The 21,042-nt window shown below is 34.2% G+C and overlaps 1 protein-coding gene across 1 annotated transcript in view; it reads left to right on the top strand.

The window, feature by feature from the left end:
* LOC149777820 (transient receptor potential cation channel subfamily V member 5-like) overlaps positions 1-21,042 on the top strand; it is a 99,609-nt gene that overhangs the window by 54,144 nt on the left and 24,423 nt on the right. The window contains exons 8-13 of the mRNA XM_089938265.1: positions 2,646-2,795; positions 6,374-6,456; positions 10,690-10,873; positions 13,948-14,055; positions 14,991-15,142; positions 20,732-20,841. Coding sequence (XP_089794391.1) covers positions 2,646-2,795; positions 6,374-6,456; positions 10,690-10,873; positions 13,948-14,055; positions 14,991-15,142; positions 20,732-20,841 — 787 coding nt within the window. The remainder of the gene's footprint in view (positions 1-2,645; positions 2,796-6,373; positions 6,457-10,689; positions 10,874-13,947; positions 14,056-14,990; positions 15,143-20,731; positions 20,842-21,042) is intronic.

The following is a 21,042-nucleotide window of genomic DNA, read 5'->3' as shown; positions in this document are numbered from 1 at the left end:
ATCAGGAAAATGTCCAGCAAAGACTGCCATCATACACATGATGATTTCTGATGTCTCAGGAAATTTTTTACTTTAATGTAAATTATTATCAAATAATTAAAGTAAGTTTGGATAATGAATAGAACTTTGTGTTCATCGAATGCACCATTAATCCTTATTTTCTTTGTTGGCACAAGAAAATTGGCTCCATGGTAGCGCATAAAATGATTCTGTGAAATAAAGATTAAAGATCATTATGCTTATTTTAGACTGATTTGACATGCTTGACATGCTGGTTTACTGAACAGAGTGTAATCGTTGTCATGGAAGCATAAGACAATTTTGTTTGTCGACAGAACTCTCTTATTTAACTTGGATACTTGTTAAGAGCACTTGGTCAGTGGTCATAGGTAAACTTGGACACCAGTCAGGAGCACATGGTCAGTGGTCATAGGTAAACTTGGACACCAGTCAAGAGCACATGGTCAATAGTCATGGGTAAAAAATGTAAAGAAAAGAAGATGACATTTTTAGTCAGCACACTACTGTAGTTATTTTTGAAAGAGCATACAAGGAGGAACAGAATATAGATTAAAGTTTTCCAAATAAATTCTAGAGGGGAGTATTTGCACATACATTAGGAATTGATATCTAGCATAGTACGGTCACAGCAGGTTAAGCTAATAATAATAATAATAATAACAGGGTGGAAAGTTTGAGAATTTATACTTAAAGTAATAATGTTTTTGTCAAATCAAACAGGTTCCATCTTTCATCCATTGGATTTGATTATATTTAAATGCATTTATATTTGTACTTTCTCTAATTTTCTGGGATCTGTTTCAAATTATTTACTCCAAAATACTGAAAACTTATTCTTAAAGAGTTCTTTATTTGGTTTTGGAATGGAAAGTTGTTAGTTGAAATTGATCCTAAATGGGAATGGTTGCCTTGTTTTATATCATGAAAGAGTTCCTTGAACTATAATGGGGCCAAATTGTTTGGAATTTGAAAACAAAAAGCTAGCCTTTTTTACAAATATTTGTTCGCTTACTGTTAACATTGTTGATATCATTCAGTACGTTTGGGATATTCTCAGTATTTTCAAGGCTGAGTCTGAAGACTCATTAATATGCAAATATTTTTGTCAGAAGTGTTTCCCCAGTTAACATTACAGTAGTCTAGGAATGGTGATATATAGCTTTTGTAATACATTAACCTATGTTTTGGTTGCATGATATGGCCCTCCCTTGTGTAATAACCACAGACATGAATTGACTTTATGACATATGACTTGAATATGTTCTTTCTATTGCAAATATATTTGAATCTTAATAAATAAAACAAGAAAATACTCTAAGATATTTGTGACCTTTGTTTTTTTAAAAAATAATTTGAGCCAACATTTTAATTTGATATGGGCCCTGGGCCCCTCTTATCACCTTTTCTGGAATGGACACTACCTTTTATATAAATTAAAATGAAATTATTAGCAAGACTAATTGGTGCTGAAAAATGTCTCTGAGTATTTTGTCGTATTAAATGTTTCAGTCATTGTTTACATATTATCAAAATGGAATAGGGTATATGTATTAATGCTTATGCCACATCATTGTCATTGGACTAATTGATTACTGAAGGAAAAACATAATCCTTTTTCACTGTTTTTACAAATTTATATTTATTAGATTCTGTAAACTGTCAATTAATGTACATTTGTGGGCATCAAAGTACAGAATATTACAGCAACTGACATGTCTATGCTCCCAAAATATCAGTAGTGACACATAGTTTTATGCCAGGTATTTTTTGTTGCATCACTTCTGTCAGACGTATTGTTTCCAATCGGTAACTTTTTAATGGAACTTCAACAATGGAAATAAAATTTTGTATGATGATTTACATTAAGAAGATCAAGGTCAAGTTTTGATTTTTCCATCAATTCCTGCACAGTTCTGGTAGTTTTTGAAGGATTTTATGGCTTGAAGTAAAATTTGGATTAATGCTTTTAATTAAAAGGATTTATGTAAAGTTTAAATTTAACCATTTTTATGCAGAATTTATTGTCATGATCTCTGCTTAAGTTACAACTTTGCTCCTCATTTTCTATTCAGTTACTTTTTTTGAAGGACTACTTACATTGAAACCAAATTTTATAGGAATGATAAAATGTAAAAAAACTGGTATCCAATTAACAATGATAAATTCAGCATAGTCCATAATCTAATATTGCCACAAGAAAGTTGTGACTCTAGCCGTACAAAAATGTTAATAATAAAAAAAGTTTGTTTGTTCAAGTTCTAAGAATTGAATTTATAGGCTATTTGCAAATGCAAACTTGTTTCATTATTTATTATTTTTTTATTGGCTTTAGCAGCACTTACACATATTGTCTATATCACGCTGAGTAAATGGGAGAAAAGTGTCTCTCCCAAGGACACAATAAGGCAGCAGACTCAGACAGGCAAGAATGGGTATTGAACCTGCAACCCTTGGGTTACAATGCTAGTGTTCTACCATCTGAGCAACTGTCACTCCCCAGATTATTTAATAATTAATCACATACGAATAACAGATTTTGTCTGTGTGGATATGCTGGTATTATTTTTCAACTATAGGTTGCAATTTACTGTTAACAGCAGATATGAATTTATTTGTCTTTCTAGATGTATGAGCACATTTTGGAGAAGATTCGACAGGTATACTGGATCTATGGCAATGTGACATCGGCTGGGTATCCATTGCAAGACATCGACACCATCACTGCAATGGGAGAGATACATGAGAACTCGGCTCTCAATCTGATTGTGTATGGGGTGAGTTACTGTCAAGAATTAAAATTTGTTGAACTCATCCAGATTTTATTTCTTAATGCCCATTTTATTACAAATATGAAGTTTAAAAAAATCTTTGGTTGGTTAACGTGAATTCATTTATAATCTCTTCAATTTTTATGTCTGCCTGGCTATTTATATGTCTGCCAGTCTGTGTGCAAACACTTTTGTTTCTATAGCATAACTCTCTGACCTTTTTTGAAGTATTACTTGCGCACATGTTAACTCATTCGGCCCCAGAGGTTTTTGTCATTTTTGTCTGAAATGTGCTTAGGAATGAGATTTGGGGTGCTATTTCAAAACACATCGTAATACAGCGGTTTTCAACAGATTATCCATGAGAATAATGCCTAGTTGTATTAGAAACATCAATTTCCATTGGTTATTTTGCTTGCGCATGAGCAGAAGGGTAAAAGTTGGAGTTCTTTTTTTTTTTTTTTTTTTTTTTTTTTGGCTTAATAGACCCATCATTTTCGTATGTAGACCGCAATTTATTCCAAATGCCCACCTTATCCTAGTTTTTGCAAAGGTTCACCTGTCTGTGTTCAGTTAAGACCGGTATGCCTTAGATCTGAGGCCAAAAGGTCTAAAATCCGGACACAAAATCGCATTCCGATCTCGAGCGAATTTTGGGTGAAAAAAAACTGGGTCCAAAAAATGAGCTTTTTCTCTCTGTATTTTGTAGTGCAACTAGAACTTCCAGATTATTTGATACCATTTTAGAGCTATATCTGTCTGCTTTTTTTTAATACCACCCACGTTGGTCTATCTTAAATGGCCTCGATGCTGCAGGGCTTTGAAGTAGGGTACAGCCTCATCACGCCTACAGACGGGATCGGGGCTGAATCGGTTAAGCAACTGGCATAGAGGTGCAATTTTGGTCATTAGAAATTTTGGCTTTCAGTATTTCTTTTGTGGTACCATGGAAACAAAAGTAGAGTAAGTATTACAATGTTGCTTCCCATTTTAAGGCTACCATACTGAACACAACGGGCTGTATCTTAACCATTTTGTCTCCACATGAGTGACCATCAGTTTTATAATCAGAAGGGATGGCCTTATAATAAAGTGACCACTGTAATTACACTGAGGGTGCCTGACCATAGGGTATTAGCATAAGAAGTGTTAAATGGAGTATAATGGACCATGGAGTACTTTCAATTGGAGTCATGGCATAAGTGGGGATATTTGTTGGATGTGAATGGGTACTTTGCATAAGTGGGGGTATTTGTTGGATGTGAATGGATGTGAATGGGTACTTTGCATAAGTGGGGATATTTGTTGGATGTGAATGGGTACTTTGTATAAGTGGATATACTTGTTGGATGTGAATGGGTACTTTGCATAGGTGGTGATATTTGTTGGATGTGAATGGGTACTTTGCATAAGTGGGGAAATTTGTTGGATGTAAATGGGTACTTTGCATAAGTGAGGAAATTTGTGGGATATGATGGGATACTTTGAGTAGGAGTCTTTACAAAGGTGAAGGAATTTGTGGGATATGATGGGGTACTTTGAGCATGAGTCTTTACATAAGTGGGCAGTCTTTTGGATACGATGGGGTACTTTGCATATATGGAGAAATTTGTGAGATGCAATGGGGTACTTTGAGCAGGAGTCTTTGCAAAAGTGAGGAAATTTGTGGCATATGATGGGGCTCTTTATGTATGTGGGGAAATTTGTGGGATATAATGGGGTACTTTACATATGTGGGGAAGTTTGTGGGATATGATGGGGTACTTTACATAAGTGGAGAAATATTTGCGATATGATGGGTACTTTACATATGTGGAGAAAGTTGTGGGATATGATGGGGTATTTTACATATGTGGGGAAGTTTGTGGGATATGATGGGGTACTATACATATGTGGGGAAAGTTGTTGGATATGATGGGGTACATTATATAAGTGGGAAAATTTGTGGGATATGATGGGGTATTTTATATATGTGGGAAATTTATGGGATATGATGGAGTACTTTACATAAGTGGGGAATTAGTATCATATTTCATCTCTGTATGAGTTTTGTTTGGAGCCATTACATTTCATGGATTTGCAGAAAATTACATTATTTTTCATTGGTATTTAAATTTGCTGACATTTTGATAAGGAAAACACTCCTATTGTTTTCACAGATACATTTCTTTAATAAGGAAAACAGCCATATTGAAGTCAGAAATCTTCATGTTATCTTGATGTTCATTTTCTGTAGCAGCCACAATATCCATGTAAATTGTGAGCTCATCAAAATTAGTAATTTGTGAAAATTGGTACCTCGTGAAAATTGGTACATGAAAATTGGTACCTCATGATAATTGGTACATGAAAATTGGCACCTCATGATAATAAGTACCTCCTGAATATTAGTGCCTCATGAAGATAATAAATTAACTGTGTAAAGCAATAATTATAGTATGCAGACTAACAGAGTATATCTAATTTGCATATGTGGTCATTTGTGTTCTTGTAGGTGTTATCTGTAATACAGATACCCTAATGCAGTCAATTGTGTTCTGGTAGGTGTTATCTGTAATACAGCAACCTAATCTCTTAAGCGTATAAGGAGAACTTGTCAGATCTATCATATGATATGAATTGTATTCTTGTAGGTGTTATTTGTAATAATACTACCCTAATGCAGTCACTAGTATTGTGGTAGGTGTTATCTGTAATAATACTACCCTAATGCAGTCACTAGTATTGTGGTAGGTGTTATCTGTAATAATACTACCCTAATGCAGTCACTAGTATTGTGGTAGTGTTATCTGTAATAATACTACCCTAATGCAGTCACTAGTATTGTGGTAGGTGTTATCTGTAATAATACTACCCTAATGCAGTCACTAGTATTGTGGTAGTGTTATCTGTAATAATACTACCCTAATGCAGTCACTTGTATTGTGGTAGTGTTATCTGTAATAATACTACCCTATTGCAGTCACTAGTATTGTGGTAGGTGTTATCTGTAATAATACTACCCTAATGCAGTCACTAGTATTGTGGTAGGTGTTATCTGTAATAATACTACCCTAATTCAGTCACTAGTATTGTGGTAGGTGTTATCTGTAATAATACTACCCTAATGCAGTCACTTGTTTGAAATAATGTTTCGTCGAGCTAATTATGCCATTGTGTCAATATGGAATAAAGTTGATCATCAACTCTGAGCCGTACTTTCCTTAGAATACAGTTCATCATCAACTCCTGGCTGTACTCTCCTAGGATGGAACTTAAATCCCTAGCTGGTTGTATTTCCCAGTGCATGCTGTAACCCATTTACAGTAAGGTCAGTTGTTGTTGGGAACCATTTACAGCTAGACCAGCTGTTGCTGAAAATGCTGTGTTTCCCAGTGGATCTGGGTCCTATTTACAGTAAGATCAGCTGTTGCCAAAATGGCTTAAAGCCTTGGGCAAAGATACCAACAGCAATGACTAAGGCAGCCCTTGACCCATGGCTGTCTTCTACACACTGCACAAAGCCTCATCATCTTCTTCATTTTGTTTGTTTATTTTTGTTTGTTTTCGTCGTCATACATAGATTATATGTTGATAAATTTCAGGACCATGACAGTCACCTGAGCATGATGGATGGTCTAGTGGTCAACCTGCTGCAGGAGAAATGGAAGACGTTTGCAAGATACAGGTACTAGATTACTCACTAAATGAAAGGTGGACTAAAATTTACAATCTAATCAGTGAACACAAACATTTGCAGATTTAAGATATTTTCTGATCCTTAAAACCAAAACATTTATGTTAAAAGATCCATGATAATCTGTTAAAAATCTTGATGCCAACTTGAGACCATGATTTATTGTATGATTTTTATCACAGAGAAATATATTGTGAATAATTTGTAACAAATGGTTCTCCGATGAGTCAGAATGAAGATACAGATTTTGTTTTTAAGGTTAATGGTGGATTTATTGTTCCATTTAATGAAAACCTGAATTTTGGAATAAAAATATTACTGACATGCTTAAATCTGTCATAGGACAAATGCAATTCGTAAGACTTCAGTTCGCTTATACAGTCAATCCTGCTTTATTAGTCAATTTCGTATCAAGAACACCTGTCCATAAAGGGAAAAGCTTTGTATATCATTATTGGCATTGACTGTAGTTATAACAGCACAAAGTAACAATCACAAAAACAAGTTTTTTTGGTAACATGTCTTTTCTGTATAGTTGTCTGACTGAAAATATTTTATTTCAGTTTTTCATTTCAAGTTACTGATGATATGCCCCATACAGATACTTTAGCATGTTTCGATTTTCTTATGATTTATCCCATATGAGTACTTTAGCATATTTCCAGTTTCTTTTGATTTACCCCATATGAGTACTTTAGCATGTTTCCAGTTTCTTTTGATTTCCCCATATGAGTACTTTAGCATATTTCCAGTTTAATTTGATTTACTCCATAAGTACTTTGGCATGTTTCCAGTTCCTGACCATTTGCCCTATATAAGTACTTAATCATGTTTCCAGTTTCTGGTGATTTGCCCCATATAAATACATTAGCATGTTTCCAGTTTCTGATGATTTATCCTATGTAAGTACTTTAGTATGTTTCTGATTTCTGATGATTTGCCCCATATAAGTACTTTAGCATGTTTCCAGTTTGTGATGATTTATCCTATATAAGTATTTTAGCATGTTTCTGGTTTCTAATGATTTGCCCCATATAAATATTTTAGCATGTTCCCAGTTTCTGTTTATTTACCCCATATAAGTACTTTAGCATGTTTCCAGTTTCTGATGATTTATCCTGTATAAGTATTTTAGCATGTTTCTGGTTTCTAATGATTTGCCCCATATAAATATTTTAGCATGTTTCCAGTTTCTGATTATTTACCCCATATAAGTACTTTAGCATGTTTCCAGTTTCTGATGATTTATCCTATGTAAGTACTTTAGCATGTTTCCAGTTTCTGATGATTTGCCCCATATAAGTACTTTAGCATGTTTCAGTTTGTGATGATTTATCCTATATAAGTATTTTAGCATGTTTCTGGTTTCTAATGATTTGCCCCATATAAATATTTTAGCATGTTCCCAGTTTCTGATGATTTACACCATAAGTAGTACTTATGCATGTTCCCTGTTTCTGATGATTTACACCATATATTAAATACTTCAAGATGTTTTCCAGTTTCTAATGGTTTACCCCATATAAGAACTTCAAAAATTGTTCCCAGTTTCTGATAATTTGCTCCATATTAGTACTATACAATGTTTCCAGTTTTCTGATCATTTGCCCCATATAAGTACTATACAATGTTTCTGGTTTTCTGATGATTTGCCCCATATAAGTACTATACATTGTTTCCAGTTTTCTGATGATTTCCCCCATATAAGTACTATACAATGTTTCCAGTTTTCTGATGATTTACCCCATATAAGTACTATACAATGTTTCCAGTTTTCTGATGATTTGCCCCATATAAGTACTATACAATGTTTCCAGTTTCTGATGATTTACCCGATATAAGTACTTCAGCAGCTGTTGCAGATTTCAGAATTATAATAACAAAGAAGGTATAGAAGACTAATATGAATTTATGACTTAAAATGTATTTTTGGTGTTTGTTAAGAAATTAATAATCTGTACATTGCATAAACACCTCCATTTGCACATGCAAAGAATGAACACATCTGCAAAACATTTGGTTCCAAATTTCTTTACCTGTATACAATTCATTGGCCTGATTGACAGAGGACACCATATTTATATGGACAGAAGACTGTCAAGGATATCGTAACATCTGAGGTTTCTCAGATTTTTATTTTGTATTTATTATCTTGTTGTGCAAGGACATATTTTCACACATGCAATTGTTTGAATCCATAAAATGTACAGTGAACCATCAAGACCAGACATTATTACAATCAAAATATTTAAACAGTTGACTGCATTATAGAGGTGACCCATATAAAAGGTATGATCAGTATCAAAACTGCTTTTACTGGAGGAGTCAAGTCGGTAGAAAATTATGTGTATACAGCCAGTCAGTAGAGGAACCTAGGTCAAAAAGGGATCAAAGTTTTGTATATGTGAACTTTCAGTAATGAATTATGTATATATATATATATATATATATATATATATATATATATATATATATATATATATATAGCTAAACATGTGCATATCACCAGTCAGTAATGAATTATATATATTTGGTTAGTCAGTAGAGGAAGCCAGGTAACAAGGACACAAAATTATGTGTAAGTGGGAAATCAGTAGAGAATTATGTGTATATAGCCAGTCATTAGAGATAAGCTAGGTCACAAGGTACCAAATTATGTGCATGTTGCCAGTCAGTAATGAATTATGTATATATATATATATATATATATATATATATATATATATATATAGCTAACCATGCGTATGTCACCAGTCAGTAATGAATTATGTATATTCGGTCAGTCAGTAGAGGAAACCAGGTATTAACCAGGGCACAAAATTATGTGCATGTGGGAAATCAGTAGAGAATTATGTGTTTATGTGTTGCCAGTCAGTAGAGGAAGTCAGGTTGCAGTGGGGCTGAATTATGTGTATGTGTCCATTCTGCAGAAAAAATGGGGTCACATAATATTAAATTATGTGTATGTGACCTATCAGCAGAGGAAGTTCACAGTTCACAGGTGGACCAAATTATGTGTATGTGACCTATCAGCAGAGGAAGTTCACAGTTCACAGGTGGACCAAATTATGTGTATGTGGCCAGGCAGCAGCATAAGCTCACCATAGGACCAAATTGCATGTATGTGGCCAGGCAGCAGAGGAAGCTCACAAGAGGACCAAATTATGTGTATGTGGCCAGGCAGCAGAGGAAGCTCACAAGAGGACCAAATTATGTGTATGTGGCCAGGCAGCAGAGGAAGCTCACAAGAGTACCAAATTATGTGTATGTGGCCAGGCAGAAGAGGAAACTCACAAGAGTACCAAATTATGTGTATGTGACCAGGCAGCAGAGGAAGCTCACCATAGGACCAAATTGCATGTATGTGGCCAGGCAGCAGAGGAAGCTCACAAGAGGACCAAATTATGTGTATGTGACCAGGCAGCAGAGGAAGCTCACAAGAGTACCAAATTATGTGTATGTGGCCAGGCAGCAGAGGAAGCTCACAAGAGTACCAAATTATGTGTATGTGGCCAGGCAGAAGAGGAAGCTCACAAGAGTATCAAATTATGTGTATGTGGCCAGGCAGCAGCATAAGCTCACCATAGGACCAAATTGCATGTATGTGGCCAGGCAGCAGAGGAAGCTCACAAGAGGACCAAATTATGTGTATGTGACCAGGCAGCAGAGGAAGCTCACAAGAGTACCAAATTATGTGTATGTGGCCAGGCAGCAGAGGAAGCTCACAAGAGTACCAAATTATGTGTATGTGGCCAGGCAGCAGCATAAGCTCACCATAGGACCAAATTGTATGTATGTGGCCAGGCAGCAGAGGAAGCTCATAAGAGGACCAAAGTATGTGTATGTGGCCAGTTAGTAGAGGAAACCAGGCCATAGGGTGAACCTGTTTAGGAAGACCTCACTGTTTATATTCTGTTGCCAGTGAAAACAATATAAATTGTTTGGTAAATGTATTAATATGACCTCAATCCAAGGCTTTTCAACACATAAGAACAATTGTTTTTAATGAATAAATTCTTCAGTCATCTCCAAATAAATTCTTTGAGTCATCTCCAATTATCTAAATAAATTAATGATTGATCCTGTATATAAGTATCAAGTCAATAAATAATGTTTGAAAAATATTTATTTTCTGGTTTTATCGTCGCTTTATCATCTTCAATGATTGATCCTGTATATAAGTATCAAGTCAATAAATAATGTTTGAAAAATATTTATTTTCAGGTTTTATCGTCGCTTTATCATCTTCATCATCTACTTCGTGATATTTGTAACTGCCTTTGTTCTGCGCCCAGGTCAGGATGAATGTCCCATTACAAAAGAAATGAACACAAGCAATGGACTTGCTGAGAATGTCACAGAAGTTGACAATTGCTACCTGATGAAAGTTTGTCAGCAGGAGGATATTGTAAGGAATTGTTCACATATACTGTATAATTTTTTGTGCTTTTCTACTTTTTTGCATCAGTTTCTTCAGTCAGAAGTAAATGCATATTTATTGAATTAAATAAATTTACTTGATCCTATAAACTGTACAGGTTTACCATTTTCAAAATTAGAATTATAAATTTTTGTTGTGATTCAGTAACAGTTGGCAAAAAATAGTAAAATAACCCATGATGCATTATGCCATACTTTATTTAAAAATTTGTTGGCTTTTAAACATATGTACATCCACAGTAAAACCATTGGTGTAAATCTTTATATTTTGCATTCAAAACATTGCAGCTTACAACCTTTTTGTAAACATTCAGTTTAGCTAATTAAATTAGAAGCTGAAGCTTTCTAAAAATATTGTTCAAAATTCTTTGTTGAAATATTGCATTAATATCAAGTTATTCTCATTTGTTAAGGAGAAATTTGTCTTGCAAAATTAACTGAACATTTAGGACTGAAAAATTAAATGAGGCTGTATGCTGTTCACATGTAATTTTAGATTTTCCAAGTGACATCATAATGCAATTAGTGCTTCTGATTAAAAGTATCATCTAATTAATGCTTCTAATTGAATAAATTATGTGATTAGTACTTCTGATTCAAGGTATCATGTGACTAAGGCTTCTAATAGAAAATATCATGTGATTAGTTTTTCTAAATGAAAGTCATGTGATTAGTGGTGTTTCAAAGTGAAATTATCATGTGATTATTGCTTCTAGGTTAAAGTATCACGTGGCTAGTTTTTCTAAGTGAAAGTGTCATGTGATTAGTGGTGTTTCAAAGTGAAATTATCATGTGATTATTGCTTCTAGGTTAAAGTATCACGTGGTTAGTTTTTCTAAGTGAAAGTGTCATGTGAATAGTGGTGTTTCTAAGTAAAATTATCATGTGATTAGAGCTTCTAGGTGGAAGTATCATGTGATTAATGTTTCTAAGTGCAAGTATCATGTGATTAGTTTTTCTAAGTGAAAGTATCATGTGATTTGTGTTTCTAAGTGAAAGTATCATGTGATTAGTGTTTCTAAGTGAAAGTATCATGTGCTTAGCACTTCTGATTTAATATATTATGTCTTTAGTGCTTCCAAACACAATTATGATGTTATTAATGCTGCTAATTGAAGGTGTCATGTGATTAATGCTGCTAATTGTGGGTATCATGTGATTAATGCTGCTAATTGCGGGTATCATGTGATTAGTGTTTCTAAGTAAAAGTATCATGTGATTAGTGTTTCTAAGTGAAAATATCATGGGATTAGCACTTCTGATTGAACATATTATGCCTTTAGTGCTTCCAGTTGAAATTATGATGTGATTAAAGCTTTTGATTGAAGGTATCATGTGATTAGTGCTGCTAATTGAAGGTATCATGTGACTGATGCTTCTAATTGATGGTACCATGTGTAAGTGTTTCTAATTGAAGTTAGCATGCAAATAGTGCTACTGATTGAAAGTATTATGTAATTAGGGCTTCTGATTCTATATAACACACCATTAGTACTTCCAGTTAAAAGTTCCATATAATTAGTGTTTCTAATTGAAGTAATCATGCAATTTTAATGCTACAAATTGACAGTATCATGTAGCTAGTGTTTCTAATTGAAGTAATAATGCAATTTTAATGCTACAAATTGACAGTATCATGTAGCTAGTGTTTCTAATTGAAGTAATCATGCAATTTTAATGCTACAAATTGACAGTATCATGTAGCTAGTGTTTCTAATTGAAGTAATAATGCAATTTTAATGCTACAAATTGACAGTATCATGTAGCTAGTGTTTCTAATTAAAGTAATCATGCAATTTTAATGCTACAAATTGACAGTATCATGTAGCTAGTGTTTCTGATTGAAGTAATCATGCAATTTTAATGCTACAAATTGACAGTATCATGTAGCTAGTGTTTCTGATTGAAGTAATCATGCAATTTTAATGCTACAAATTGACAGTATCATGTAGCTAGTGTTTCTGATTGAAGTAATCATGCAATTTTAATGCTACAAATTGACAGTATCCTGTAGCTAGTGTTTCTGATTGAAGTAATCATGCAATTTTAATACTACAAATTGACAGTATCCTGTAGCTAGTAATTCTGATTGAAGATATCATATAATTAGTGCTTCTGGTGGAACTTACAATGTGATCCATGCTTCTAAGTAAAGGTAGGTTTTGCTTCATGCTTTTTAATGAAGTTATCATGTAATTAGAGGCCAATAGGTTAAAAAGGGGTAAAGGGTTGATCTGATTTAACTAGAAAGAAAAATACAGATCTACTTATTAAATTATTATGAAAATTCTGTTTTACCTCTGACATAGATGTAGTTCATTTGTTCAAATTAATTGAAAACTACTGTGACAAAAAGCATAAACTTGGATGCCCATGGAAAAGAACATTCATTTTTCTACTGTTTACAAGTTAAGTTGTTTTTTCACATGGAAGATGCCATTAATATTAAAGAGGTCAGGCGTTATGTGTCTTTTAGATGTAAGTTTTTTTCCACATGGATTATTGTCTTCAGGACCTGAATAATGGTAACAAGTAGGTAGATAATTATGTTTTTATGTGAGATAAATTCTTTTTATGGATAATTGACTTGGAAAGTGTTAAGAATGTTATTTAATAGGTGGCATATTATGTTTCTCTGAACATTAAGTAGTTTGTTATACAGTAGATTGACTTAATAGGTGTTAATAATGCTGATGAGTGGAATAGAGTATTACGATTTTCTGAGAGGGAAATTGTTTGTTATATAGATGATTGACTTGGACAATGTTAATAATGCTGATGAGTGGATAGAGTAGTACAATTTTCTAGAAGGAAGTTGTTTGTTATACCGATGATTGACTTAGAGATGTTAATAATGCTAGTGAGTGGATAGAGTATTATAACATTCCGACAGGTAAATGTTTGTCTGGAAGGCGTTAATAAATACAGTAGTTTGCATGCACATGAAATTACATATCTGTTAGACTTCCTTACAAAAATAAAAGCGACCTCTAAAGCTAATTAGTTAAATCTATATTATTATTATTATTATTATTATTGCAGGCTCGATTTGTTCTAGAAGGTTTCATTCTGTTTGGAGCCAGCACCTACCTTTTTCTAGCAATGAAAGAAATCTACCACCAGGGATTCAAGATTTTCTTTACTACGCTGGTATGACATATTCATGGGAAGGAACTTTAGTTGCCACTAACAAGTTTCTATAAGCAAATATATTATAAAAATAACATTTGCAGTATTGATCATCACAGTTTATTTTGAAATGTAATAATGTGAGTAATTTTGTAGGAACATAAATAACTTTGCATGTTTATTCAGTGGTTTTTCAGTCATTTGATATTTTAATCTTGCTTAATGATAGAGATTATTGCCACAGAAGTGTTAGGTTTGTTCCCTGCCATATATATATGACCATGTATATTAGCAGGGGTATACATAATATCTTCAGAGTTTCAAGACAGTGTTGAAAAGATGTGGGAATAGTTTGCACACAGTTATGGCTCTTTACAAACTATTGCACACAGAGTTATGGCTCTTTACAAACTATTGCACACAAAATTATGGCTCTGTACAAACTTTTGCACACAGTTATGGCTCTTTTCAAACTATTGCACACAGAGTTATGGCTCTGTACAAACTTTTGCACACAGAGTTATGGCTCTGTACAAACTTTTGCATGCAGAGTTATAGTTCTTTACAATTTTTTGCACACAGCTATGGCTCATTACAAACCTAATGTGTAGCTTAGTTGTGGTTAAATAGGTATTCATAAGATATTACTACAACTATTACTACTACTGCTAATGATACTACTATGAATACTACTTTCTTTTAATTAAAACAGTTCTTCCTTGTTAATGTGCATAGATCCAAATAAAACTACCTGACTGTATCCACAATTTGTACCAATAGCTTAGGTATAAAAACATACTCTAACCAAAGCTTCATTCGGCAGAATTCTTGACATACTGACAACCCTTGAATATTGTGAGAAACCAGTTTTATTATTATTATTAATTTTATTATTGTTATTATTATTATTATTATTATTGTTATTATTATTATTATTATTTTTCTCTGATTTTCAGAAAGGAGCACCAGGCAAGGCAACATTCTTGTTGTCCTGCGTGTTTGTGGTAATGATGCTGCCAGGACGTGCAGCATGTGCATACGTTTATGAGGATGTAGTTGGAGTGCTAGCTATTCTTACAACTGCCCCCTACTTCCTTTTCTTTTGCAGGTAATCCATGGTTTTCTTATATTGGAAACTTCTCTTTCTCTCCCACTACAGTCATACAGTCATTAATTTCAAAAACAAACATTGCAGAATATGCCAGGTCCGTGTACAGTTTGCTTGTAGTAATATGTGTGTTGATTATGTAAATTGAATGCTGTCATACCCCTTTGGTAAAACAGATTGATCTAGGTCTGTGTACAGTTTGCTTGTAGTAATATGTGTGTTGATTATGTAAATTGAATGCTGTCATACCCCTTTGGTAAAACAGATTGATCTAGGTCCGTGTACAGTTTGTTTGTAGTAATATGTGTGTTGATTATGTAAATTTAATGCTGTCATACCCCTTTGGTAAAACAGATTGATCTAGGTCCATGTACAGTTTGCTTGTAGTAATATGTGTGTTGATTATGTAAATTGAAAGCTGTCATACCCCTTTGGTAAAACAGATTGATCTAGGTCTGTGTACAGTTTGCTTGTAGTAATATGTGTGTTGATTATGTAAATTGAATGCTGTCATACCCCTTTGGTAAAACAGATTGATCTAGGTCTGTGTACAGTTTCCTTGTAGTAATATGTGTGTTGATTATGTAAATTGAATGCTGTCATACCCCTTTGGTAAAACAGATTGATCTAGGTCTGTGTACAGTTTGCTTGTAGTAATATGTATGTTGATTATATAAATTGAATGCTGTCATACCCCTTTGGTAAAACAGATTGATCTAGGTCTGTGTACAGTTTGCTTGTAGTAATATGTGTGTTGATTATGTAAATTGAATGCTGTCATACCCCTTTGGTAAAACAGATTGATCTAGGTCTGTGTACAGTTTGCTTGTGGTAATATGTGTGTTGATTATGTAAATTGAATGCTGTCATACCCCTTTGGTAAAACAGATTGATCGAGGTCCATGTACAGTTTGCTTGTAGTAATATGTATGTTGATTATGTAAATTTAATGCTGTCATACCCCTTTGGTAAAACAGATTGATCTAGGTCCATGTACAGTTTACTTGTAGTAATATGTATGTTGATTATATAAATTGAATGCTGTCATACCCCTTTGGTAAAACAGATTGATCTAACCAAGGGACATGTTAGGGATAACTCTCTCACGGAGAAGGCAGATTGATCTAATAAAGGGACAAATTAGGAATATCAGTATCAGGTAATTGAGAAGACAGATTGATCAAGGCAGGACATGGAATAATTTATATCTTGGAAATGAGAAAACAGATTGGTCTAGCCAAGGGACAAATTATGAATAACTATATTTGGTATGTAGAAAACAAATTGGTCTAGCCATAGGAGAATTATAAATAACTATATCTGGTATGTAGTAAAACCGATTGATCTAGCCATAGGAGAATTATAAATAACTATATCTGGTATGTAGTAAAACCGATTGATCCAGCCATGGGACATATGATGAATAACTATATCTGGTGTGTAGTAAAACCACTTGATCTTGCCATGGGACAAATTAAGGATATCAAGAAAAGTGTAAGTGAGAAAATATGATCTAGCAAAGGACAAATTAGAGATAACTATATTTGGTAAGTGAGAAAACGGATTGATCTAGCAAGGGATAAATTAGGGAAAACTATATTTGATGAGCAAGAAAACATTGATCTAGCAAAGGGAAAATTAGGAATAACTATATCTAGTTGGAAATCATTGATTAGCAAGGGATATATTAGAAATAACTTTATTTAATGAGAAATCATTGATTAGGAAGGGATAAATAGGACTAACTATTTCAAGTGAGAAAGCATTGATCTAGCAGAAGGTACATTTTAGGGATAACTTAATCTGATAAGCAAGAGATCAGATTGATCTAGTACAGGGAAAATTAGGAATAATTATATCTAGTGTGAAAGCATTGGTCTAGCAAGGGATAAATTAGGTATTTGGTATTGATTTAGCAGGGGACAGTTTGGGATAACTATATCTAGTATATGGGAAAGTATTGATCCAGAAGGGATAATTATGCCATATAAGTGAGAAAACAGATTGATCTAGCAAAGTGATAAATTAGGAGTAACCATATCTAGTGAGAAAGCATTGACCTGGCATGTGTTAAATTAGGAATAACTGTATCTGATAACTGTATCTGGTAATTGAGACAAGTTTTTGCAACTTTTATGACATATTTTCCATTGCTCAGACAGTGGTTTTCATGTGGTATTTAAGGTGGTGGAAACACTGACACCACATATAAAAAAGTTATCAACCATGTTTAGTTGACCACATATTGTTTGCATGTGTTGGCTTAGGTGATAAAACCCTTGACTTAAGAGGTGCAAATTTAGTGACTGGATAACATTGCTATCCTTTACATATTTTTTACTCTATAAATATGCACATTTTTTAATGACATCCCCCCCACAACAGTTTTGTTTTGTTTTATGTTCCTACCATATCTTTAGAAGTAACAGACAGTGCTACCCATGTCCATGTGTCAATTCTATCAGTTATCATGAATTTAGTTTATGCTCAATTAACGTTTGATGAAATTGAGATCAAATTTGGTTGGCATTTTGTATTAGGAAGACCTTTTTCAAGTTTAATTTGAACCATTTTCAGACAACGTTCGACTTTCTTATGATCCTGTTAGAATTTATCTTTACTACAGAATCAAGTTTTCCTCATCACATTGACAATGTCATCTTTGTTTTATTGACATGTCAAGTTAGGCCTTGTGTGATGACTGGCATCTTTGTTATATTGATATATCAAGTTAGGCTTTGTGTGATAGCTGCCATCTTTGTTATATTGATATGTCAAGTTAGGCCTTGTGTGATGGCTGACATCTTTGTTATATTGACATGTCAAGTTAGGCCTTGTGTGATGACTGACATCTTTATTATATTGATATGTCATGTTAGGCATTGTGTGATGGCTGACATCTTTGTTATATTGACATTGTTTAGTAAGGCCTCATGTGTTTAAGTATCAGAGCTCTCTTAGAATCACTCTGTCCATCTGTCTGGATTTACATTTATCATACTGTCTATTAACAATTTGGATTCTGCAAGACAGCATTACTGGAAATTGTTTAATTTTTGACAAAATTTGGTATGCTGCTTTATAGTAAGGAGGCCTCAGATAAAGTTTGACTGCCAGCTTCTGTGTCATAGATAATAAAGTATGACTGCCAGCCTCTATGTCATACATAATAAAGTTTGACTGCCAGCCTCTATGTCATAGTCAATAAAGTTTGACTGCCAGCCTCTATGTCATAGATAATAAAGTTTGACTGCCAGCCTCTATGTCATAGTCAATAAAGTTTGACTGCCAGCCTCTATGTCATAGTTAAGAAGAGTCCATAAAGCCAGCGTCCTCTTAGCTTTTAATTGTATGGCTTAACTTAACCAATAATTGTTGGACTTCCTGCAAAGGTTCTATGCAGTTTTAGATTGACCTATTCTTAGAGGAGTTCATTTTACACATTCCACATATGTATACACAAGAGTTATTCCCCCTGAATGTCCATTCTCTTGATTTTTGTTTTGACAACAGAACTTAGCAAGCTGTGTTGAATTTCAACCAAATTTGTTGTTTCTTTGTATCGATGAGACCTTGTAAGAATTCAATTTATAACATTCCAAGACATCACTTACAGGAACTATGCCCATTATTGCCATCCTGATTTTTTTATTTTTATGCAACATAACATAACATAAAGTTTTGTTGGATTTCAACTAGATTTAATATATAACCATATATTCATAATACCTTGAGTAAGTTTTATTTTTTAGCTTTTCCCCAACATGAAAGCCTTACGAACTTAAGTAACACAGAAACAGTAAACAGATGAGGCAGTGGGCAAAAACCCTATCAAGGAGTTTATCCCAATGGACCCCACCCTCCATCTTTGACTGTACTAATTTGAGCAGATCAAATCCCTCCACCTATACATGTATGATAATCCTGGCCATACTACAAAAACAACTATTTCATCTTGACTAGCAAATATAGCTATAGGAACATAACAGAAACAGATGTGCTGGCCAGAGAATTAACTCTCTTAAGGAGTTTATCCCAAGGGAATCTCAGTTAACACTTCTGTAACTGATGCCTCCCCCACCAAACAGAACACAAGATAAATAACAACCCACCAAAATATGCCAGCCAGCTGAACAGATACAGCCTGCTGGATAAAGTCGATGGAAGGGACTGTCTTAATAGAGTCCATGCAGGTCATGTCTATAAATAAACCCCACCAAAAACAACAAGACAATAACCTAACATACACACACACACACCATTTCTATCTACAGGGACCAAACAAAAAGCAGATAAGTAAACACAACAACAAAGGAAACTGCGTACACACACACACACACACACACACACACACACACACACACACAGCAACAACAACCCCCAGAAATTACAACCAAATATGAATTACCCCTAGATGACATTAAATGACACACCTATATACAATCTATCCCACTAAAATTTCAGTACTAACCTATAATGCCTTGAAACCTTAGGTTCAACACTAACTGACAATGATTAATTATACCCCAGGCTGAAAAGCAACCACACAACTATCCAATTACAGACAGTACTACTCCCCAGGGAGTATTTACCAAATCTACCATGACACTACTGAAAATTAGATTGTTAACCCAAAACTCTTAAGATATGATCTAGATAGTGCCAGTCTATACAGGAAACATGCAGTAACAACACAACACACACAAAGAGCACCACACCGGACTTTATGAATATGGCAAGTCACTTCAAAATAATAACAATAACAAAATGGGGATGGGAGCAGAAACTTTCACCCTCGACTTTTGCAAAGGGAAAAGGAGCATGATCCTAAGTTTCATGCATGTATGGTTCAAGGCAAGAAAACAACCACAAGCACTAGTGTTTGCAAGTATTGACCTGAGAATGGAAACCGACCTACATACCGAGTGGGAACAGAGTACATCTCAGAACCAGCATGCAGGGACAACTAAAAAAATATGATGAAACAAAACAAAGAACAACCCTGACAGAGAAAGAAAAAAAACCCTCACACATGAAATCCAAAATTGGGAGGACGGGGGATACATAAATCACAAACCATGACCTTTAGAAACAAAAAGCAGGGTGACACCTTCAACTCTTTACCAGCATCTGCTGGAATGGAGTCATGGAGTGCCAACATAACATAATTGACAGGTGTTGGAATGGAGTCATGGGGTGCCAACATAACATAATTGACAGGATTGTCTGCAATTTCAGCAGAATTTGCCATGCATCTTTATATCTTTATGTTGCTTAATGCTTGATTCAGATTCAGTGAGATACCTGGCCTCCTGATTTGATTTCTGCAGTTTAACTTTAAAAGGAAATGCTGGATTTCATTAAGATTTGTCAAGCACCTTTATAATTAGGAGATCTTACAGGGACTTGAATTTACAGCATTCCATGTCCTCATTTACAGGATTTGTGGCCCTTAGTGCCTAATTTTCTATGTTTTTTTTTCTCCTAACACAGTTTATTCTGTTTAAGGCCCATCCCATTAAATATTTAGCATAAACCCCATTGCAATGCACCCATCACTACTAGCTCTAGAGTTCATATATTTTACAGAGGATTCCGCATCATTGGACCTTTTGTAGTGATGATCTACAAGATGATTAAAGGAGATCTTCTTCGTTTCTGCATTATCTACCTTGTCTTCATCATCGGCTTCTCTCAAGGTAAAGCCCTTCTTGGGAAATTGTGTTGAATATCTGTGTGCGCAAGAATGTTGTATTTAAGGCAGCTTCTTTGTGGTAATGGTCATGTTTAAAGTTATTCCTGAATGAGGTCAGGGATGTAAAATAGGCCAAATGCATTCTGCTGCAGGTCATAAGAGGCAGAAATGTTATGGGAATCACCCTTAAAATACAGACTTCCAT

Source organism: Sinohyriopsis cumingii, chromosome 17 (assembly GCF_028554795.1).
Source record: "Sinohyriopsis cumingii isolate HCF-2022 chromosome 17, ASM2855479v2, whole genome shotgun sequence".
Lineage (NCBI taxonomy): Eukaryota > Metazoa > Mollusca > Bivalvia > Unionida > Unionidae > Sinohyriopsis > Sinohyriopsis cumingii.
Note: the sequence above shows the minus strand (reverse complement) of the source record. Positions and strands in the feature narration are given on the sequence as shown.